The 24,835-nt window shown below is 38.6% G+C and overlaps 4 protein-coding genes across 4 annotated transcripts in view; 1 reads left to right on the top strand and 3 right to left on the bottom strand.

Moving 5' to 3' along the window:
- Window positions 1–265: 265 nt before the first annotated feature.
- ATP7 (copper-transporting ATPase 1) lies at window positions 266–9,406 on the bottom strand. The gene is given in 5 exon segments (XM_068285115.1): window positions 266–1,708; window positions 1,779–2,567; window positions 2,628–3,557; window positions 3,559–3,875; window positions 7,929–9,406. Coding segments are annotated over 5 exon segments (3,819 nt in total). The 5' UTR covers window positions 8,947–9,406; the 3' UTR covers window positions 266–943.
- A 429-nt stretch (window positions 9,407–9,835) lies between these two features.
- Window positions 9,836–11,775, bottom strand: LOC137573267 (uncharacterized). Its single transcript, XM_068285155.1, has 4 exons — window positions 11,427–11,775; window positions 11,226–11,370; window positions 10,189–11,174; window positions 9,836–10,129 (listed from the first exon to the last, which is right to left on the bottom strand). The coding sequence occupies exons 1-4, from the start codon at window positions 11,661–11,663 to the stop codon at window positions 9,947–9,949; spliced, it is 1,551 nt and encodes a 516-aa protein (XP_068141256.1). The 5' UTR covers window positions 11,664–11,775; the 3' UTR covers window positions 9,836–9,946.
- A 196-nt stretch (window positions 11,776–11,971) lies between these two features.
- Window positions 11,972–12,970, bottom strand: CHOp24 (transmembrane p24 trafficking protein CHOp24). Its single transcript, XM_068285119.1, has 3 exons — window positions 12,734–12,970; window positions 12,339–12,673; window positions 11,972–12,267 (listed from the first exon to the last, which is right to left on the bottom strand). The coding sequence occupies exons 1-3, from the start codon at window positions 12,876–12,878 to the stop codon at window positions 12,118–12,120; spliced, it is 630 nt and encodes a 209-aa protein (XP_068141220.1). The 5' UTR covers window positions 12,879–12,970; the 3' UTR covers window positions 11,972–12,117.
- Window positions 12,971–13,251: 281 nt separating this feature from the next.
- The window catches only part of LOC137573368 (uncharacterized), a 58,867-nt gene continuing 47,283 nt past the window's right edge, over window positions 13,252–24,835 (top strand). Inside the window, exon 1 of the mRNA XM_068285298.1 lies at window positions 13,252–13,912. The gene's annotated coding sequence lies outside the window, so the exon portion shown is untranslated. The remainder of the gene's footprint in view (window positions 13,913–24,835) is intronic.

Here is a 24,835-nt window from a genome sequence, read left to right as displayed (position 1 = left end):
GAGTTTTATAAAATTTAGACAAAAATATCATGCTAAACCTTATAACATTTTCTTTAAAAAGACTCAAAAAATGGGTTCCAAACTAACAAGACCCCCACCTCACTAGGAACTGTGTGGTTTAACTAAATCAAATTAACTGGAATAAAAATAGAGATTAGTCGAGTTATAAAGAAGATATAGATATTCAGGATACACATATACACTTATGATCTGTTTGTCCTATACACACAACGCCAAGTAACACAAAAATAATACACTTATTCAATTTGCTGGTATAGGGTCCGCCTTGTTTCTCTTTTTCTTGCTTTATTCATATACATTACTAACATTATTTTGGTATATAAACCTTATAATCATGTGTTGTAAAAAAGCAAAAAAAAAAGTAATCATTATTTTATTTTACAATAACTATTTGTATGTATGTAATTCGATTACATGATTCTAAATGTTCAATTGTGAATTCAAATCGCATATTGTATGTTGTGTCTGTTTATTCGTAGTAATATATGTTTTAACAATAAGTAACAATAGTTGATGCCTTTGCTTGCACTTAACTCGTTATAATTTACAATAACAATCAAGAAAAAAAAAGAAAATATATGGATATATGTATATCAAAATAAATGAATAATACATGATGGGATTTCAAAGTTTAAAATATATATTTATCAAACAAAAAAAAAAAAAAAAAAAAAAAAAAATAAGGAATAGATGATAAGCTGTTGATGAAACAATATTAAGAGATAAAGAAAATAATATTGTTAAGTGGAATTCATTAGCTGCCAGAATATACCACCTTTATTATGAATATAAAATGATAAATATACGTATATGCAATGCATATTTATGTGCATGTATGTATGTATGTAATATATTTGCAAATGATTTTGATTTTTTGCTTAATTTCACAAATTTCACTGAAAATTTTCGTTAGTCGTTATTGTTAGAGCTTCTGGAGCTCTGTACTATCAGTCAAATATCTCGACTTGACTATCTTGGCCCGTCCATCGAGGTGATCACTGGAGTCGAGGAGTCCCTCCTCATGCTGTGACTTTGTAACATGTCCGGCCATATTGCTGCCGGTCAAAAAGATGCGCGATATAAGCGATGTATTGGAACGCTTAAAGGCCATCTGTTGCCTCTTGTCGGGCAGATCGTCCAGACCGCGATGCAGCGATAGATTGTCATAGTCCGATTCCGAGCCATTAAGCCGCGCCCGTTCAGCGGCCAAGTGAACCTCATATTCGGGTGTGCGTAGGGTTTTGGCCGTCGGCTTGCGATACATTTTCAACAACAACGATGAGCAGACAACACTGACCGAACTGGCGGCCATTGCCACCGATGCCATCCAGGGCTGTAGTGTGAAGCCATATGGAGCAAACAGACCGCTGGCCAATGGTATGCCCAATAGATTGTACATGCTAGCGAATAAGAAATTATAGCGTATACGCCGCACTGTGCAGCGTGAGAGATCTAAACAGGCTACCACATCCAAGAGATCGTTTCGCATGAGCACAATATCGGATGCTTCGGCAGCCACATCCGTGCCAGCTGCTATTGTGATACCCACATCAGCTTGTGCCAAGGCAGGGCTATCGTTGACACCATCGCCCACCATGGCCACACGAATTCCACTCTTCTGAATGTGTTGAATTTTCGCTACTTTATGGGAAGGTAACACCTCGGCATATACATGGCGTATGCCAACCTTGAGAGAGAGAGAGACAAATAGTGGGATTACAAGACAATTTATCATTCAAGAAGAAAGCAATCTTTACCTCACGGGCTATGCTGGCCGCTGTGTTTTTATTGTCACCAGTGAGGAGCACCACATCAATGCCCATGCGTTTAAGCGTGTAGACGGCAAGATGAGCTTCCGGTTTAACCATATCAGAGACAGCAAACATGCACACCAATTGCCCATTTAGAGCGCCCAAGACAGCTGTGTGTCCCTTCTGCTCCTCCCGTGTCATACAATCGCTTATCTCGAGCGGCACGTCAATGGCATTGCGCTGCATCCACTCCCGATTACCGATTAGGACGTGAATTTCGGGACCGTCGATAATCGTCTGCTGCTCGACCTGACCATTATTAGGGACTCCGTTAGGCTCGAGGGACAGCAGTTGTTGGTGGGCTAGCTCCATCGATTGCCGGACATCTCGATGAGGTATCAGCTGATCAATACTGGCTCCATTATCCACATGGACGGCACTGTTTGGTTGGGTACGCCAAAGATTCTCATAGTTGATAATTCGTTCAGCGTTGCACGCCTGCCGCAACGTCTGCTCGTAATTGGAGACTGTGACACGGATGCCACAACCGGGCACAGATTGGAAATTGGAGCATTTGCCAAAACTGGCCACTGCGGTGTCTAAATTAAGCATATCCTTGGCAAACAGGACAATGGCCGACGCAATGGGATGTTCGCTGTTCTGTTCTGCTGCCCCAATAATGGTAAGAGCGCGGGCGAGACTACAAACTTGGGGTGGGACGAAAAGTGTAACTTTGCTGGTCATCGGTGTGCCATGGGTAATGGTTCCAGTCTTGTCAAAGACAACAGTTTTCACCTGAAAGCAAGACAGGAGACATTGTTATTTGCATGTGGCTTGATATGATGAAAGACTTACCTTATGGGCATTTTCTAAGGCGGTGGCTCCCTTGACCAGTACGCCATTGGTGGCACCTGTTCCAGTCGCCACCATAACAGCTGTGGGTGTGGCCAGGCCTAGGGCACACGGACATGCAATGGCCAGCACACTGAGAGCACACTTAAATGCATAGCTTATGATAATGGTATTCCGATCCATATGCATCTTATGCTCCATGGCCACTGGCACCAGATCGGGATTCGCGAATCCGGCAATAATCCAGCCGATAAGTGTTATACTCGATATGGCCACGACAAAAGGCACAAAGTAGCCGGCAATACGATCGGCCAACTGTTGGATAGGCGCCTTCGACGTCTGAGCTTCCTCCACGAGGCGTACAATCTGGGCCAACGTTGTATTCTCACCCGTGTGCGTGGCCTCGACAAGGAGGACTCCGTTCTGATTGATGGAGCCACCAATTACCACAGCACCCTTGCGCTTGGCCACGGGCATCGACTCGCCCGTAATGAGTGATTCATCGCATGTGGAATGACCGTAGAGTACTTTCCCATCCACGGGCACCTTAGCGCCGGGTATGACCTTGAGAACATCGCCACGTTGCACATAATCCACCGATATAACCTTCTCGCTTACAATATCGAAATCCGAGGAAATCTCTACGAGCAACGCTTCCGCCGCCTTGAGGGATAACAGTTTGGATAAAGCCTCCGATGTCTTGCCCTTGGCTATGTGTTCTAGCCATCGTCCAAGTGAAATGAATATCAACAGCATCGGCGGCGTATCGAAAAAGGTCAGTGGCGAACTGTTCTGTTCCATGAGAATGGCGGCAATGACCACAGCCACCGAATACACATAAGATATGGTCGTCACCATCGAAATGAGCACATCCATGTTGGTGGTTCCATGCTTAATTGCCCGATACGATTGTACATAAAAGTGAAAGCCCCCCGAAGAATTGCACCGGCGTTGAGAGGATGAACATCACTAGATTCTCCATCGATAAACCCGGCACTATGCAGCACATATTCGCATGACCCTTGTCGCTCATCTCCATCATGAAATAGATCATGGCTATCATGCAGGGACCGCCGAATATCAATGAAACTAAAAATGCGTTACGCCATTTTCGTATCTCTTCCTTGTGCTCCAGATAATTGTGGGTCATCTTGTCGCGTCCTGTCAGCAGGGTGGCCTCAAAACCCAGCGATTCGATGGCCTCACAAATGCTTCTTGGTCCCGTCTCATCTGTACTATAGCGAAATTTTCCTGCAACAATTCGAGAAAAAAAAATTGAGATGAGAATAGAATATTTAAACCATATATATTTAGGATGTCTCTTTCTGTTTTTCGCGCCTAAAAGTATGCAATATAATATGTCTTTTACAGAATGCTAGCGAAGCGTAGATCTTGGTTGTAAACTTCTTTACTTCTTACTACGTCTTCACGTAATATCTAAGAATTGAATAAATCTTTTAGAGGACATAGGTATAGTATATCGTAAACTGACTTTGATCAACTTAAAAGTTCATATTAAGTTTGCAGCAAAATACGAAGGATCAAGAAGGAGTTGCCCTTTTAGATATAATTGACAAAGTGTTTGAATTAAGTAAAGTTTAACTACTTGAGGATATGATAGTTTAAATCTTAAACATAGTCATCATATAACGACTTATCTTTATCTTTATAAATGAAAGTTCACAACGCTCTCAAGAACTTTCCACAACTTTGCTGAGAATTTCATCATATTATATTTTCTTTCTTGTTTTCTTTTTTGTTGTGTAATTTATTTGTCTTATCTCATTAACATTCTTTTACATCTCTATTCATAAAAAAAAATGTCTGTCAATAAAGGTAATTGTAAGTACCAGGGAAAGCCCATTTTCTTAATATCGATCAAGACACTAAATTTAATAAAAATAAACTATTCCTAGTCATATAATCATAATACCATTGAAGATGTTAAACTTATTTGCTTCGGGACTAACTAAATTATGCAACTGGGTATCGTTGAAATTTTCTAAAGTCTGACTCGAGAATCTAAAACTTGATATCTCAGGTTTTATTATAAGCAAATATGTGGTATTAAATTTGATTTTATTTTCCGTTTAAAAGTGGAAAATAAAGCACTGGCGTCCACGTCGCCGTCGTGTGCAGTTTAGTTGGCTATCAGTTCATGAATTCCTCATGCTCGCTTTTGGGATTTACTTATTTTGCATAGAGACAAAAAGTGATTAACCGGTTAGTTTGGTAGATTGAGTTGCAAATAAATTGTGTGATGCCCTAGAAACCAAAAAGCTAATAATATATATACATATATGTACATATCTAGCAAAGTCAACATAAGTGTGTGAGACAGTGCGCGGCTAATGAACTTTCAAAGTACTCTGTATATACATAAATACATAGAATTTTGCTTTTCTTCATTTTCATTTCTGTGTTTTTTTTCGCGTTTGCCATTTAAGCCCAGAAGCTTGGGTTGACACAGCGCAATTTGTAGGTGGTTGTGTTCGATACGATAAGATAATTTTCAAATTTGTTAACTGTTGCTATCGTTGGTCGATTACAAACATACATACATACATTTTATGTATAAATGAATTCCCAATCAAAGTGAAGGTTATAACCAAAACCATCTTGTGATCGTAGATAAATAGAGAGCGGGAGAGAGCTGGATGAAAAGTAATACCAACTCATATCTAAACTATCTTAGTACCAAGTATTTGCTCTGCCAGATAAAATTCTTTTTTAATTCCGTTCCAGTAATAGATAATGACATTTCAACAACTTGTGCAATTCTTCAACAGAATCTTGACAATGATGCCTTGGAATCGCACAGAACCAAACAACGATCGATCGATCAATCGATATATCCATCTGTCCGATCGTTCGTTCAATCACTTGACTATTACTTAATTGAAAGGAATGCCGTGTGCAAAATGAAAGCCTCTGGTCAACGAGTGTGTAACAATTAATGCTAATTATCATTGAAATCGAAATATGATCACATCGCATCGATCGATCGATCGATCGATCGGTATTAACCATTTGCTCAGTCATTTAGTATCTTCTTTTTCTTTTTTGTTTGTTTTCCTTTTGTACCCTTTCTTATGGCATTCTTTTGTCCATTTCAAAGTTGTTGTTTGCTAGTCAATGTTAGTAAGACTTCTATTTCTAGTTGTACCTACTTATCAGTTGATAAGCATCGCCCCCCCAAAAAACAAGAGAAAAACATATGTTTTGCTTCACAGTAAACAACAACGACAACAAAAAAGTACATTTAAATGTTTCAAACAATGATTCGATCTAATAAAAATTTAAGTTTTATTAGAGATATGGTTTAATCTCTTTCGCTCTCTCCCTCTCTCTTTCTTTTTTTTTTTTTAATTCAAATGGGAAAGTGCTCGAAAAGAGAGCGGTTGAAGGAAAACCAGTTTCGATTGCAATAATTATACATGAAACTCTATTTGAGTTGTATACATAAATATATATGTGTATGTACAAATGTATATATGTATATATATTTTGCACGTAAGCCAACTAGTTTTGATTTTTAGTTATGAGAAGGGGAGGGATTGGTTTGGTTTGACTTGACTTGGTTTTGGCTTTAACGGATTTCCGTATGTAGCTTGGCTGAGAATTGAAATCAATTGGAACAGCATAGGAGGTTGAGAGAAAAATTCCAAAACAATAGTCAGATTATATATGTATTTGTATATATATACTTGAATATACGCATTTATAAAACAATTGTTGTATGTGTGTGTGTGCTGCTTAGGTAGGTCTTTCACTTTCCATTGTACCTTTTATTTTTTGGACAACTCATTGTTTATAACAATCCAAAATATGAATAACTCAAGCCTAGACCTTTTCGGTTTTTCAAGGTTTTTGTACATACATACATATATACAGATGTATTTATATTGTATAACAAATGTAAGATCCTCCTAAACTTTTTTCAAAATTTTACTATAAAGATGTGTGTGATCAACAATATATGTATACATAGGCATATACATATAAATAAGGTTCAGCTATGGCTTAATTATTAAATAGTTGAACTTGGAATAGTTTTCTGTATTTTCGTTGCAGCATTTCTATAATTATTTCAATTACACATCATTGAAATGATTTCATTAGGATGTGATTTATATATATGTTCTTTGTTTATCATATATGGATTGAGATTTCCCCTCATCATTTAGCATTCAGTGGTCAATGAAACTCAGTTTCATTTCACTCTATTCTGTATCTGCCTTTGTCTGAGGAAAGGAGATTATTGTGGGGTACACAAGCGGCAGCCACTCCTAAGTATGTATATATGTACATATATGTATAGTCACAACCCAGATAACATATATTTTATTTGTTTATATACATATACGCACACATACATACATCCATATGAATTTAATCTTATTTTTGTTAAAATAGCAGCATATGTATATGCATATAGTCCCTGTTGGCTATCGCTCTAATCTAACTTAAAGCATAAAACCGATTTCCGATCTAAATTACACTGATTACAGACGACAAAAGAAATTACGAATTTCGTATTTTAAAGTACCTCAAAAAGTTTAATATTATCAGGTTACCGACCTACATATCTAGCTTCCCCGCAATCCCCATAAGTTCTAGTGTCCAGGAACCAGCTGTTGTTCCCATTCAGAGACATATAGTGGGACAAACAGAGAGCGAGAGAGAGAGATAGAGAGGGATTGTAACCAACAGCAGCTGCTCAAAGATTACTATTTTGATATATGTATGTACATATGTATATGGGTATAGTAGTAAATCTTAATACCAGATGGTTGCCAGGCATTTCACTTTTTTTTCTTTTTTTGTATTCTTAATATAAAAGAATATTTGTTTCTTGAAGTAAATGTTTGTTTATTGTATAAAAGCGTCGCTTAGAAATATTTGCCAGTACGTGAGAGGTTTACAATTTCAGATATTCTCAGAAATTTGAACTTTTCGTAAGCATTGTGGCAACATTTTTTATGTATAAATTTATCGTTTATTGAAGACGATCTAAATATTTTTTGTTTAGTCGTTGAATACCAGACTGTAAGGCTTTGATTTTCTAAAGTCTGGTCGATCTGCTGGTCGTTCATAACGAAGAAACTATGTAATATTAATTAGTGCAATTCGTAAAAAAACGTTTCTTTTTAAAAAGCTAAGCTTTACGTCCACGTTTCTTCGAATAATGCGTTACGTAATTTTAGATAATGTTACAAGAGAGTGGCGAAAACTTAAAGGATATCTAAGTTTTATATCCCTAAAATAGGTTTTATTCCGACATTGTGACATTCTGAAACTTACCCCGTTTTGTCATTAGGGTCACTGAGGCAGCGGTAACACCAGGCAATTTGAGTACATGACTTTCAATCTTATTCACACAGGATGCACAGGTCATGCCCAATATTTCCAATTCCACTTCGGCTTCACCATTGTCGGGCTCATCGATAATATCGGTGGGGAAACCCAATTCGGTAATGGATTTGGCAATATTCTCCGCGGTAAGAACATTGGAATTATATTTAACCTCAGCTTTGGCAGCCAAAAGGGCCACCAGTATGCTATCCAGGCCATATATTTTGCGGCAATGCTTCTCAATGGTGGCCACACAACTGGCACAGGTCATGCCGCGTATGCGTAGAAAACATTTTGTGAGAAACTCCTTCTCAATGGGCACCAAAACCGCTGTTCCATTCGATGGAGCGTGTGGCGGAGATGCCTTGGGGGTTGGGACGGGCGATTTGGAGTGATTTGTGGTAGTTGGACTGGTTGGACGGCTATTGGTGCCCACTGCCACACTGGCCACAAAACCCATGTCATCGATTAGCTCGGCTATCTGGGCAGGATTCAATTGGCCAGGATCGTAGGTGACATTAGCATTTTTGTTGGCCAAATCAACAACAATGTGTTGGATGCCAGGCTTGGTGCCAATGTTGCCTTCGATATTCTTAACACACGACTGACATGTCATGCCCAGAACACGGATATTTGTGCTGCTGCTGCCGCTGTTGATGTTGCCGTTGCTGGTGGGTTCGGGCGAGGGCTCCGTGTAGGTACATGTGAAGCCCATGTCATCGATGTCATTGGCTATTTGTGTGGGGCTGGTTTGAGACGGATCATAGTCAAAGTAGCCGGCATGCTCTTCCAATTGGACACGGACCTTAAGTATGCCCACTTTTTGACCAATATGCTCCTCAATGGTGCGGACACAGGACTGGCATGTCATGCCCACAATGGGCAGACGAACGGCAGCTGGTGTGGACGCCATTGTGTTCCCAATCAGCTGAGTCGTGACTTTGCCTGAGCTCTCGTCGTCATTCATTTTGCAATGTGCATTTCACAGATTTCTATCGACTACTGCCTGTTGCTTTGCCTGCTACTGCTGTCGCCTTATCAGCATCAAAAGGGGAAAAACTATCACTGTGTGGGTGAGTGCCTGTGTCTATGTGTGTGCGTATGTACAAGACAGACTTGAATATATTTATAAAACTTTTTTAATCACATTTAATTTATTATACTTTGATTTTTTTGGTATTTGGTTTTATTTTATTTTGAATTTTGTACTTTGTAATTGCCCAATCGAATCGAATGATTGGAATGCTTGCACTAAAAAATGTTATCCACTATTTAAATTTTGTCAATTTCGCACGAGACGAAAGCTTATCGCGCCCGTCTTTGTTGTCTTGTTCCGCATCTGTGAATAGTTTTATTTATTTTTTAATTAAATTCACACAGCTGCTAATGGCTTAAGTCGCCTTTGCGCCCGTCCCAACAACAAAACTAGTGGTGGGCTAAATGACGATACCAACATCGATAACAGTTAGTCAGTGAAGTGTAGCAATATATTTATAGTATTGTAAAGGGGGGCAATAATCCGCCATTATTAGATTTATATATACATATATTTTTGACCACCAAAACGAAATGCGCTTATATAAACACGCCCGTTCGCCGTCCGTGGGTTAAAATAGCCTCCTTATAAATATATTGGGAACATATTGTGTATTTCAAGACTCCCCACAATGTAAAATTACGCACAAATATTTAAAAATACAAAATTTTAAAGGCAGTGTTGGGAAACGTTGGATTAAGTAACTGGTATTAACGTCTTTTTTTTTAAATTAAACAGGTTTAATGAAATTTGAAAATTTTAAAGTATTTTCAATCTGCCCTAAGTTCTCTTGAAACAGTAAATAAACAATTCACTTAAGTAATGGCGTAAGTTGTATATTTTGATAAAATAATGCTAAAAAAACCTTTCTAACCGTTTATAAATTTTTATGAATTTGAAATGCTAAAAAACACATTTTCAAAACCGCATTTTAATTGTCTCCCCTTTGAGTTACTTTTTGGGCAAATTCTCCAATGTGCATCAGGCCATGCCGGAGTGAGGCAATATGCAAATTGGTGCCACTCATGTAGTTTAAATTAATGTGTGGATTTTGTAGCTCTGATATCAGAGTGGAACAAGCAGCAGCCGGATCTCCAGTGCTTACTAGCATATTCTGTAAAGTTAAAAAAATAAATGGGCACGTGATCACCATATTAAAAAAGTCAAACTTACAGCCCAGAACTCATTACCAGGCAATGCATTGCCATCCCAAGCGTAGGTCACCACGGGCAACATATTTTCCATTAACTTATCAGCCGGATTGCGCACCGAAATTAATATTTTTATGCCGTTATGAGATTTCTGAGGAATCACAGCGCCATCATACAGTCCGCCGACCTTTTTCAAATGAAACCATGAAAAGTGCACAGCACCAATGTGCGATAGCAGATCCCTTTCGATAAGAGCTAGCAAACGTTCTTCGAAAGCTTCAAAGAAGATTCTTTCCTGCTCCTCTGAGATCTTCCATACACCCAAACCATAACCGACCATATGTATGTAGGCGGGTTTGTCCGCCTCCTTCGCTCTGGACTGAGCCTCCAGTAGTAAAGTGTCAAAAGTAATGGCATATCGTTTATGCATGACCACTGTGTCAAATTTCTCGTAACCAGCCAGTTCTATAAAACGTTTGCCATCTATTTTGACTTGATCGTTGAGAAAGTCTCTTGGTTCTCCGTAAAAATTGCGCCACATCAGACGATAGTCTGTGGCACGTGTACCATTTTCCATGGAACCATAGCCATGGGATGCCATGTTCTGCGTCGGTGTTATTAGTATATCCTCATAGTCCATCACCGAATCGCGTTCGAAGCGAGCTCCAATCATGCCAATTATAACACCTTCAGTCTCAATCGTACTCTTATCCGGCTGCACAATGCCCGCATTGGATCGACTGCCATTATTAATGAATTCAGAATGTGTTGAGGCATATAGTAGAGCTGCAAGCTTTATCTCATCATAGCTAAGAACATTCTGGAGGATCAGCGGTGGTTTTTCGTCTTCAGTGCCAATCTGCTCGAAGCCGCCATAGCCCTTCTGCCCGTCAAGCAGGAGGTAAGCATCACCTCCACCGAAAAAGTAGACACATCTTTTGCTTAAGAGACGTTGCACGAAATCAGTTAGGGATAAATCCTTATAGATTTGCAATTCCTTGGAATTTCCTAGAAAATTGATGTTAGCAACACTCGAAATCATATTTATGTACCATTTACCAAACTTTTTCTTGTGCTCCAAAAAATTTAAATATAACAACAGCGTACGTTCGTGTATGACCGGATATGCAGATGCTATCTGCTCCCGGATGACTTCATGGCGACTTGCCGGCTGTGATTTCACGCGACAAGTATCTATGCCAAACTGCGAATGGAAACTAATAAGAAAATCATGGAATGAAAAGAATAACACTGCCTCACCTTAATGGGAAATTGTTGGGAGACCTTTTTAAATATGTCCAGATCAACCTCAATCTGCGGCTTGACAACAGTTGAGCTTTCCATCAACAACTGATAAGCAGCATCGCTGATATTTGGCAATTCAACTGGTGGCCATGAAGTCGCCGCAACAGACATTGTTCTTACACAGACGATGGCGAAAAAGGTTTTGAGGTAATGCGGGATATATGGGAGTCGTGTGTTCAATTGGCACTGCATATGTTTCTTTACAAGAATCAACTCATATTATTAGTCAGCAGTAGTTTTAAATACTTATATATGTGCGTAAGTATGAACTTTTTGTATTCGACTGCAAACTGTTAAAGCAAACCTATCGGATTTTGTATCATCCCTAGAAAATGCACTTTGTGGGCCAGGTATTTGCCAGATATGGCAAAAATTATATTTAAGGCAAGTGACTAAATCATATACATATGTATAAGCAGATATACCTATATATTCTATATATATGTATGTCGCCCAATGTGTAAATACATTTCTCAATCTAAAAGTACATAATATCTACATATTGTTTTTACTTTTACATTTTATTACAAAAAAAAGAGGATTTAGTTAATCATTTAAATTAGGCTGAGACTTGTTGTTTACTCGTTCTATACGTCTTTCCTTCTACTAGCAGACACTTAACATAATTCACACTTTCCTTTCACATTTACACCACCCGCTTGACCTCGAAGAAACGTTTCAGATAGTACACTTGGCCGACAGTCATCAGTACCAGGACCAAAGCTTCAAATGTGGACCACAGAACAACCCGGGAGTTGGTGCTTTCGTTCACCGATCGATGAATTTTGTCACGAACCTAAGTAAGGGTATGATAAAGATAAATACGTTAACATTTTCTCAAAGGCTTCGGGTCGATGACGTTCTCACATGCATGTATTCCTGCTCATGCTTGACACTGGTCAATGTGCCCGATAGTTCTCGTATCATGTCTTCCAGTTTGGTGTGGCCAGCCTCCTCTTCTCCAGGAGCGCCGGGTGCCCGCTGGGGTGACTCGCCCACATCTATGGAGAACATAACCAGTTTGGGAGTCATGCTGCTGCGCTCGTTGTTGAAGCAAATCGTGTAGATTCCCTTGGCAGGGGCAGCAAATGTATATTTGCCGGAAGACTCTTTTTCGCTCTCGTGCAAAACAATGTTGTCGGGGCCAGTGATTTTAATATCCACATCTAGGAAGCCGCCATCGATTACCTCAAATGTAACACCTAAAATCACACAAAATTATCGTTTATTTCAATGTTTTCCTCAACAACTTTATGACTTACCGAATTTGGTGCCACCCTCGACATTCTCGAAGAAACATTCTTCGTTGTGCGCGTCCACGCTGACTATAAAGGCCTCGCCCAACTGGGCAGCCAGCAGCAAAAGGCTGGTCAATGTAAATATTAATTTAACCAGCATTATTGGCATGTGTTAACTTTTTCTACAGGAATTTAAAACAAATTTAACAATACCAGCTGCGGCCACGTAGTTATCGTTGTCAGTTTCAACCAGTGCTGCCAGACAAGTTAGGGGCAAACAATAGCGTTGCCACATGTGAGCAATATGTTCAGTCTGGCATCATTCTCATTGCTTACGTTGAAAAGGTGCTGTTAACTCTTACGTTGCACTGTTAAGTCATGTGCACGTTACGTGAAAATGTTATCGTTTTTAAAATTCAAAATTTAACAGTCGAATTGGGAAAGCGCTTGCGCCAGTTTTTCCTTACGAACGTATGGAAAGTCCTCGACCAGAGTAATGGTTTAGTTGTTTACCAATTTCCTAGCCCAAAGGTTGTCCTGCGCGCTTGCAATTTGCTTATTTAATATTCAGCCAAATCATTTATCTAAAATTGATTGATAAGAGGCCATAAACAAATGTCGTTCGCATTCTGAGAATTTATTTCTTTTTGTTAAGTGTTGTCAGTGCAAGAGTAAAATAAAGAAGATAAAGCCACAAGTGTGCAAAATTAAAATAAAAATAAACCTAAAAAACGCAAAAAAAGCCGCCCAGAATCGAGGTTAAAATGCAGGCCAAAGCCACGTGCAAGCGGCTTGGCCATCAACCCCAGCCCTAACAATAATACCACCGCCAAAACAACAACAACAACAACCACGACGACAGTGTTAACAAATTGCCGCGTTCCATTAGCTGCAACTGGCGTCGCTGATTCTTGTGCTCCCCATAAATCAAGTAGTGACATAAACGAAAAGCGAAAGCCAAAGAGAACCACCAAGCAATAGCAGCACAAAGAAGAGAAGCTGTAGCACAAAACAAAACCAAAAAAATAAAAAAAAGAAACTCATTTGCAAGCGTCGCTCGGTATTTGGGTCCGCGTGTCCGTGTGCGCGTGAGTGTGTCTTTGTGTCCTTTATCCTTACGCCCATACATTACGTACACATCTTGGCCAACAGTTGGCTTCATCCGTTCGCATAAAAAACCAAGTACTCACGGACAGCTTTAAGGTAAGTTCTTTTGCATGAGACTTTAATCTTCAAATATACCTATACATACATACATATATACTGAGGGGGGTGTCAACAGTTGTTGATCCTCCCCCTCCCACCTCCTCTCCCATAACTGATGAGTTTTAAGAGTTACCAGATTTACAAAGGTTTTCGTTGGTCTTCTTCTTGGTGTTCAATAAAATGGGGATTGGTGATCTAGTCCATTGAAATTTGGAAAGCTAAAGAGCTTGAGTGTGTTCCGATGTATGGATGTTTTAGGGTAGATCCTTTCACTTAAGGATTTAGGATATATATAGGCTTTCGTACAGAAACTTAGAAATTCATTTTTGCTGGAAAACTCAATTATTTTCTATCATAGTGATGACTGTTTGAAGTCTTAAGATCTTCCTTTTGAATATATGATCCATGATCGCCCATAGTTGGGGATCAGCCAAACTGTTTCTTAGTTGCAGTAGGGAGGAATTTTCTAAGTTCTTACTTCTTTTATGTTAATTAAAATCACTAAATCCGTTCGGCTGCTTCTATATCCTGTGTCTGACAGTGAGAGTGTTTGCATTGTTTGCGAATATATTTGATGAGCACTCTGCAATACAATCTATCTATATACATTTAATGACCACTTTATCAACAGAATTTTACCAGAACTTCTCTTGTTGCAACTGCTGAGCTCGTGATATTGGAAAATAATGATTTTCCGCATGGTTCCCAGCTTCCGAATGGTTTATAGCCACCGCCCACCATCTTAACCCATTTGTACTTACATAAATATCTGTGTGTGTGTGTGTGTGTGTGTGTGTGTGTGTGTGTGTGTGTGCCAGAAGCGATAAGAGAAAAAATGCATAACCTCAGCATGGGGCTCCGCATATTAATTACAACAAATTAAACTCTCGCATCTCATCCGAGCAACGCACTTTAATTAAAGACGCCAAAGAGTAATGTTAATAACCAACAACACCAACAGCAGCTGCAACATGGAGCAGGCTGCCAGTTTCTGATGGTTAGGGGCATGTGTTGTTGGCGGAGGGTGGTTTGGGGTGGTGGGCGAATGGGGATTGATGGCAACAGCGTCCAAGGCGTTGCATATTGTTGTCGTCGACGTCGTCGTCGTCGTCAGTTGGCTGTGGCTTCGCTTTGGGCGCCTGTTAAATGTGCCAGACATCGTCGCGAAGGCTCCTTTCCCATGGTTTCCCTTCCTCTCTCTTTTTTGCTTCCGGTGTTTGCTGTCCCTTTTTGCCCATTTTTGTAGTATGCTTCCTTTAGGTTTGCACACACACACACGCACACACACATAGAGAATGTCTAACTATGTCGCAGCGGTGACTGCAAAACTGTTGCCAAAACAAAACTAAGTAGAAAATATGCTTTCCCCATCCCCCTATCTCTTGCTCGCTTAGACCATTTCTCCTTTGCTGTCTCTCTCTCCCTCTCTTTTTCTTGTTGTGTGTCTCCTTCTCTCTTTCTCTCTGTTTCTCTCCTACTTTTGTTGTTTGATTTATGCCAACGGCAAAAATTATGAAAAATTGCTACAAGCTGAATTTGAAAATAAAAATACAAAAAAAAAGTAAAAGCTAAAAGCAAAAACATTGAAAAATGGTAGCAAAATTCAATATTTTATCCATAAATTAAGGCGAAACTGCTTCGTTGTACCGTTAAAGCGTTGTCCATACCTTTAGTCGCGCTATAATGCGCCTTGTAGCAATTAACATAAGCAAATTTCTCACCACATAAATCACTAAACAATTCATAAATTTCGCAACACCAAAATAGAGAGAGAGAGAGACAGAAAGAGAGCGGGATAGAGAGAGAGAGAGAGAGAATGAGCATTGAAAAGTGCAGGAAAGCAAACAAGCAAAGTCATAAGCAATATAAAATATATCAAGTAATATCAAGCATAGAAATATGTATGTCCTTTTGATCAGGTAAATATAATAAACGAGCGTTTTTGCTTACACCTTTGAAAGACAAGTTTACGAATGATTCAACAAAAAAGCCAATGAGTTAAAAAAGATAAGTCAGTAGGGACTAGCACTTAGTATTTAACCAAAATCTTATGTCTAAAGAGCGTTAAAAGGCTTGTTAGTGAGGGTAAATGATGGGTTGGGCGATGCAAGTTCTAACTTTTGCAACTCCAAAAGGTTGCAGATGAGGGTTTCGTATTTAAATAAATGCGGTTAGCTTAAAAGTTAGCCTCAAACCGCATAAAAGTACATACATACATACATATATACATACATACGTATATATATAAAAGGAAAACCAAAAGTCACCAAGACACAGAGGCAGAAAGAGAAGGACATTGAGAAAATGCAAGATGGATAGAATGATGGAGGGAACGCACCACAAAGTGACTAAGAGTAGCTCAAAGTGGCCTACACTTGACTGATTTAATGCATGTCAAAATGTCAAAATATGCATGCACAAAGAAAACGTCAGACCACGCCCCAAACGGCCCAACAGCCTTCTCTCTCCATTTTTGACCACACGGTCAAACAATTATAAATGATAAATGTCATATGGATAACGCGCGACACAGCGAGCAAGAGACAGAGAGAGAGAGAGAGACACACACGCACAGAGAGAGAAAGAGAGAGAGTCGAGATGAAGCAAAAGGGATAGACTGAAACATTTAAACTTACATATATTAAACTTAATTTGGCACAGCTCATTAATAAAACAACATTGTCAGAGAGTAAAAAAGTGTGGGGGAATGTGGATGGAAAGCGAATGAAATACAGCCGACTGAAAAGAGATGGCAACTCTGGCAGTCCTGTTCAAACTTTAAAGTGTTGTCGCCGTCGTCGACGTTCTGCCAGACAAATGACACGAAGCCCCGCTGCATAATTTATGCATAAAATATTGTAACAACAACTTATTAACAAAACAAAAAAAAAATAAGAGAATAATAAAAGTACGAACAACCAACAACCAGTTACAACAAACAAGCGACAACTATAAATAACCAACGAAACACACAAACTAACTAGTCTAAAAGAGAGAGAGGGAGAGAGAAAGACAGAGAGAGAGAGAGCAGAACTTTTAATACACTTTAACAAAAAAAAAGCCCAACGAGTCAAGTCTTCGCTCTTTATAAAGATTCTGGGACTATATATACGATCTACGGTGATAATGTCATCAAAGTTGCTAGACATAGAGAGAATGTATTTTGAAATAAGGGAAGCTCAATGAGCATTGGGATCGAGTTAAATGTTTGCATGAAAAAAGGTATATGTAATGTAACAATCCTTATTCAGATAATTCTTCTATTTAAATATGATCTATTAAGCTTTTGAAGAGGAATCTCTTGCTAACTTATGACAATATCTGTAAAGAATAAGTCTTTTAGTTATTTTCATTATAATGAGATTCTATGGGAAAGCCTGGCCAACTAGCAACTGGTAGTTGTTACATGGTTTTTACTGTAGCTTTCATGCTGAAATATGCGAGGGTATTTCAACTAGGATAACGTTTTCAAGTTAGACGTTGCCCCTGGCTTTCTTTTTTTATACTTCTTTTTAGTTTTGCGTTTTATGTTGTTGTTTTTCAAGTGCCTGTGAAACTGTAAAAACTCGACGGCTTTTCATAGCGGACTTGTTGTTGTTGTTGTCGTTGGTGCTGCTGCTTCTGGTGTTGTTGTTGTTGTTCTATTTTCGTCGCCGCCTGCGGCTAGACCAACAATTTTTCGTTTCATTTTCGTTTAGTGTCAAGTGGGTACCAGCAACAACAACAACAACAGCAACAGCAAGATGAACGAGAACAGTTACACTAACAGTAACAGCAGCAACTAACGGTAATAGTCATGCACAGGACACAACAAACTGCTGGCATATTATGCCAGCAACAGCAAACAGGCAAAACAACAACAAAGATATTACACACACTCGCACACTCACACACTCACACACACACGCACACTCCACATACTTGCACTTGTCAAATGCAGACCAAGAACCCTCTAAGAAAACAAAGTAAAATATTATGAAGGAAACATCTAAAAGGGTATATCAAGTGGCTAATAATAAGAAACATATATTACACTGTATATTGGCCAATCAACGATTTTCTTATATTTTAGTACGTATTATTAGTTATTTTAGTAAATTCACTAACTTTGCAGTTTGCCTTCTTAAAAATTAATTTACTTCAGATGCATTAGAAATGCAAACATTCGAATTTCATCGGTTAATCGGTTAATATTTAATAAATTTAATCACTTACTCGGTTATTATCTTCTATTGAATCTCTCCTTTTGTTTCCTCCATTTTCAATTGAGTGGCCCCAAAAAGTATGCTATACTTTTTTCACTTTGCCATGAAAATGGATGGATAAAGTTTATTCCCTCAAAGGGTACAAAAACTTCGTTAACTACTTGCTTACTGTGTCTTACTAAGTCTAGTGTTTATTTGTTGTTATTCTTGTTGTTGTTGCTGCTATTATTATTATTGTTGTTGTGGTTGTTGTTGTCTCATAACTGCTGCTGCTTGTTTGCTTGCTTAGCTAAGCGCTTCCCGTTTGCCAAGCTGATTTATATGATGATGATGCACACACATACACAGACATATAAGGACCAACACACACGCACACAAGCAAAAGCTTACATAAACGCATTTTCAATGCTTCTCAAACTGCGAACACATAAATTAAGGTAAAGCAACTCGCTTTAACCCAACTGAATGTCTATGTCTATGTCTGTGTATGCTTGTGTCTTGCTAACCCTATTTTTAGAGTTAGGGACTACTTAAAGGCATACGCACACAGACGTACACAAGATTACCATTGCCATTTGCTGCCTACAGGATATGCAATAAAACTGACGCCAAAAACCAGAAAAAGTACTGTATTAGGGGAACATATTGTAGGATGACAAACCACATAACGAACAAGTAAATACACTTTAAATGCTTGGTTAAAATGAAAGATAATATATTTAGTAACTTTAATATCATCTCTTAATGAGATGAATCTTTAAAAAATGAAAAAAATAACAGATATGTATTCATAGGTCAATGTATCTGATTTCTATCAGATCAGCTGATCTTATTTTGTATACTTTCCAGCAAATAATTTCGTTAATATATACAGATCAGAAAGATATGTGTATGAGATTTACATATTTTTGTTTTAAGGGTATGAGAAAAGGAGAATATAAAACAAGAACTGATGCGCAAAGCAATTTTGCAAATTGCACAAATACACACACAAACACACACACACACACACAGACATATGCAAAAACACCCAACACGAACACACACCAATTTCTCGAAATGTTAACTGTTTACCTCTATTTGCCTTCGCCAACCCTTTCCCTCAACTCAACTTCTCTCAGCCTTCCTTCTTATGATGCTACGAGCATCACACAGTGCGTATGATTAATTTAAATGCAATGCCAAGTATTTGCATAAAGCCCATAGACAGAAGACGACTTAGACGACTTGCAATCGCACTGTCTCTCTCGCTCTCTCTCTCTCTTTCTCTTACTGCCACAGTATTCTTCTACTTCTCCTCTGTATTTGCCTCTTTTGCCTCATTCTACTCATTCTCTGCATCTCTTTCTTAATGTGTTTGCTTCTTGAAGCGTATACTGACTCTCCACCGACTTGAAGGGATCTCTCTCTCTCTTCCTTCTATTCTCCTGCTCACCAACTTTGACTCTTTTCACCCAGTTTATATTTGCTTAAAGCACTCGAAATCAATTAAATGCATAGTTTCAAGTTGCTCGAAGAGACAGAGAATGTATGTGTGTGAGAAAAAGAGAGAGAGAGTTAGACACTTTTTCTTTAGCCGACTGGCAAACAACAATTTTATGTACCAGAACCATGCTCGTATTCATTAGCAGCACCCAAAAAAAAAGGAAAAACGAAGCCCATGAGATGAGCGAGATAGACAACAGAAGCACCACCACCAGAAGTAGTAGCAGGAGGAGGAGAATGACATTTGGAGTGAAGAAGCAAGAAGTCTGAGTCTGTCTGGTGAAGTGTTTAGCTTATTGAAAAGTTTTCATTTGGCGTTGCGCACACGTTTAGCGTAAAGTTGCAGTCAGGCTGGCTGGGTGGCTGGCAGGCAGGCAGGCAGGCAAAATGTCAGAGCTCCCTACCATTACAGTTTCTTAAAACTTCTCCCACTCACTTACCACCTCCCGTTTTCATTTTGCTACTCCACTTTCTTCATTCCAATGGCAATCCCCCAAAATGACAAAGTGAACTTAAACTCGTCGGAACTAAACTGGCGGCTGTCGTGCTAATCAGCCAACGAATGCCAACAGCTGCTACCATCTCGCTGATCCGGTTGCTTTTTCTCAGTCCTCAGTACGCAGTCCCCAGTCCCCGGTCCCCAATCCTCAGTCCAGTTCGTGTATGTTTTCTTCTACTTTTGGTAGAAGGTGGTTGGTACCTTCATTTAGGTTAGCGGCATCAAAAGTTTCTCTGAATTATGTAGCGCAACGGTAATTTGAGGCAAACTTTGATGTACTCTCAAATAGTTTTCATGCCATCCAATAGAAAAGAGCCTGAAGAATGCGTTTTAAAGGCGTGGCAACAAATTTGTTGAATTCAAATTGGATGAAAAGTACTTATTTGCACTTGATTATAAAGTTTTTCAATAAATCTTTATACCATTAAAAATTAAATGAACATTTTCGATATTGTATATACATATACAACAGTTAAAAGCGAAAGAAACAACACAAACAATAACTTGTGAGGTAAAAAAGGCAGGCAATTAATCACAATAACTAAATCGATGAAAAAAAAAAGAAAGGGCATTCACTTATACCTGCTTTTATTTTTGTTTATAGGCAATTGAAAAGATCTTTGTAAACTATAAGTAAATATATATATGTATGAACACATATCAAGTACGAATCAAATTTAGTGATAAACGATAAAAGGCAATAAATTGTAGACAAACAGGTAAATCATCATAGGGTAAACAATAAATTGTAAGAGTTTTTGGACAGATTGACAAAGCTTTTCTCTTAATTTTTCGACAAGTAAATTCTGAGGTCCTAATTCCAATATTTGTCTATTAAGTATGTGTGTCTCTCTCTCTCTCTCTCTCTGCACATTTAATTGGGTCATAAATTTGTTGCTTATGGAAAATCATGCATACATAAATCTCTCTTGTCATTATTTTGATTTTACCATTTGCTCTAAAAACCAGAAAACCAAAATCAGATTCCAAATCAACCAACATGAGAATGAGAATAAAGGCCAAGCAGAAGCTAAACGAAACTTTTGACATTATTATTATTATTATTATTATTATCATTCAATAATCGTTATCGATAATAACTAAACATTGATTTATGAACACACTTTGTCAGTGGGGTCCATTGTGTGTGTGTGTGTGTGTGTGTTTTGTGTGAGCTTAAGCGTCACTCTTAGCAAATCCACACTTCCTCCAAACCTGCCTCTTGCCTGCTCATCTAAAATGTGATCCCAAAAAAACCTCCAACCAACATTTCACCATTCCCATTCCTCAAACCTCATCGAATTTGCACACAGACAAAGGCCATTAAAAACGCTATCAATGTTAAACCAGCCACAACAACAGCGACCAATGCCAAAACCAAAATCGAACCCAAGCAACACAACAAAAAAAAAAAAAAAAAAAAACCAAAACCAAAAAAGGAAAGTGAGGGAAGCGAAACCAATTCCAATTCAAAAACAAATCCATTGTAAATGCCAGCGACAGAGTGAGTAAAGGAGAGGACAGTGGGCAGGAGGAAGGGAGGGATGATGGGGACTTAAAGGGTCGCTGGGTCGGCGCTCTGCGTGGCATAATAATAACCGCCAACTTGTCACCTTGCCACCGTTAGAGTTAACCTTTATTATGGGCACACAAGAAGAAGCTCGTAAAAGGGGATGTTGGATAAAAATTACGTGTATCCTTTTTCTAATCACAAATGCGTGTGCGTCCAGGACACAGGCCATAGGACATGGGACACCCACACATACACACACACATACAAGTGGGAATAGGCTGATGGGAGATGGGCCATGGAGCCATGATGATTCGCCGACGAAACGAACTATTACTTTTATTTCCTCTGCGGCTTGCAATATGTGCGGATGCGGCACACATATCGGTTACCCTTTCCACAAAAGGTATTACAATTTGATTATCAGGAGGCCATTACAACAAAAACTGAATCAAAATGAAAATTTATGAAATTGCTGTAGTTCGAAAACAAACCAAAATAGTTGACAAATTTAACAAAATTTTTTAAAATTCTTGCAAATCAAAAATCGTGTCGAAGTTTTTAATTCATCGTTAGTATCTAAAGTTGTTTCAGAAATCAAAGAATCATATATCAATAATATATATATATCAATTAATAAAGTTACAATTTTGTTTTTTAACGAAAAGAGTTGTTTAAAGATATCAATTGACATCCATTACTAATACTACCTTAATTTGTTTGGCAACAAGTTTGGAATATTTGTTGAATGGAAAATTGATTAAAGTTTTGAAATTCTTCTTTTAATAACCATTTAGTTTCTAGTTAATAGAGCATAGAAAATTCGTTTGATATTACTCATTTCGCTTAATGCTCTCGGTCAGTTCGTGGTTTAAGTCCCCGTTTGAGGCAAAGTTCATAAATGTTTGCTAGGTCCGAGTTAGCCCAGTTAGCCGAGGTAGCCGTTGCGGTTTTTGTGTCGCATACAAAGTGATAACGAAATAAATAAATAATAAATTTCCTTTTTATTTCAGAGCGGAGAGTCTCTCTATGCTTTTGAATTTCAGCAAGTTTGTTATGTTTTCGCTTTTCGGATTCGTTTCGTTGCGTTGTTGTTTTTGTTTTTGTATTCTATTTTCAATGCTTTTGTTTGGTTATTTGCTTTACCCCATAAATAAATAGCTGGCAAAAGGTTTTGGTTTGCTTAGCTCCTGCACATGAAGTTTGTCGCTTGGTTGGACCTCGTCCTGTTCTGTCCAGTTTCAGTTTAGTCTAGGGTTTCGGGTTTTTGGCTTTGGCAGTGGGAGCGGGATCGGGAGTGGAGCGGGATGGGGGTGGCATGAAATTTTGGTTCGCTTCAAGGGAATTTGACCAAAAAATGCGAAGCTGTGTAAATGTAATAACTGTGGCATATGTATGTATGTAAGTGGAGGAGTGCATAAATTTTGGCCGAAAGACAGCAAGACAGTCATACAGGGGGGGATAACAAGTAGTCGGGGGTGGAGATACACTGGCAGGCGAGGTGAAACGAAAGACAAAGTCAAGGGCCTGAGTTATGAGTGTTTCTTTTCCTTCTCTATCTTCTGTCGCTTGCTCGGTCCTTGTTCCTGTGAAGAGAAAAAGTGTAGCATAATGAAATTTTTCAATGAATGAATGAATATGTGACGCAAATAAAGTGAGTGTATGTTAATATTTATTCATTCATTCATTCACTCACCACATCTGTATGTATGTATGTATGTACATACATATATGACTTCATTTCATTTCTTCATATATGTATGTATGTGTAGGTATATGTACATAAATTGTGCAATCATTCAATTCATCATTCTTTTACTTTGCACAGTTTCTCTGCCGATTCCCATTCCCATGCTTATTTCCATTTCAACTTTTACACTCTCCCTTGCGCCCTCTCTCTCTCTCTCTCTCTCTCTATCTCTATCTCTGTCTGTGTCCATTTTTGTGCCCTTGGTGTCCTATTGCAACTATTCATTTTGTCATTAATTTTCTTTCATTTTATGGTCCATGTTTAACTGACTTTCGCTTCACATTTGTCATTTTCATTAACTCATTTGTTACGGTCAGACTAGCATAACCGTTGACCGAATTCATTAACCGTTATATACAAAAAAGGCAAACGTTATAAATGGTTATAATGGCACAAAAAGGTATTGAAAAAAGTTTTGCTAACCTTTAAGAAAGAAAATCTTTTTTAAGCTTAACAAACGATTCAGTTTTTGAAAATATTTGTAATAATTTGTTGTTAAAATTTCATAAATGTAAAAGTTTTTGAGGCTTAAAACATAAGTTTTTGTCATGTTAGTAGCTTTACTATTTAAATCAATTTATTCTCATGATTTCTATCTATCTATCTTCTTGAAATATAATACAAACTTTCATATGATTAGTAATTGTTATTTTGGAACTTCTGGCTAAACATCTAATTCGCTAGGCCTTTAATATTAATTCGATTGATTAACGATTAGAAAACGATTGCATTAGGATATTAAATAACTTTTGTCACTTTCGGTTTATCCTCTCAAGATTAAATTGTGAAAAGACAAACGCGTAGAATGGAAACTATGAAGTTATCTAAGTTTGTATTACATTGCCACACCCAAGTGTCTCCTCCCGCCCACACACACACCCACCCATTTACACCAACACATACACACACACACCTCACAGGTCGGATCTCTTGTTACGGCTGGGCACGCACATATGCCATATTTTGCTGCAAGTTTGTGGCTTTCCAAATGATTTCGCTGCTATTTGCTGTTGTTTTCACATTCCCTCTGTCTGTCTGTCTGTATCTTCACTTCCAACACCTCTTCCCTCTCGTCTCCTCCTCTGCCCACCACAGACACTGCGCTAACTTATCACCAGCATGAGCTGGGATTTTGTTGCCAGATGACAACATGACAGAGTCAGAGTCCCTTAGCCTTATAGCCCAAATGTCGGACTGGGTGGACTTTTGCAGGTATCCCCCCTTTATGGTACAGATACTGGTCTTCTTTGCCTTGCTCGTAGTCTCAGTCCTTGGTGGTGCTGGTCGTGGTCCTGGTGCCTGGCCATGTGTCTTGCTCACTTTACAGGAATGCATTGAGAAAGCCTTCAAGGTTTTATCTTTGTGCTTGCTTGCTTATGATTAATTGTGCAAACTGTGTGAGGGGCTGCCCACTGGACAGTGGATCTCTGTGAAAGCTCCACAATATGATGTGTATATTAGTCGCTGGAGC

Source organism: Drosophila tropicalis, unplaced genomic scaffold, assembly GCF_018151085.1.
Source record: "Drosophila tropicalis isolate 14030-0801.00 unplaced genomic scaffold, ASM1815108v1 contig_4, whole genome shotgun sequence".
Classification (NCBI taxonomy): domain Eukaryota; kingdom Metazoa; phylum Arthropoda; class Insecta; order Diptera; family Drosophilidae; genus Drosophila; species Drosophila tropicalis.
This window is presented reverse-complemented; position numbering and strand designations above follow the sequence as displayed.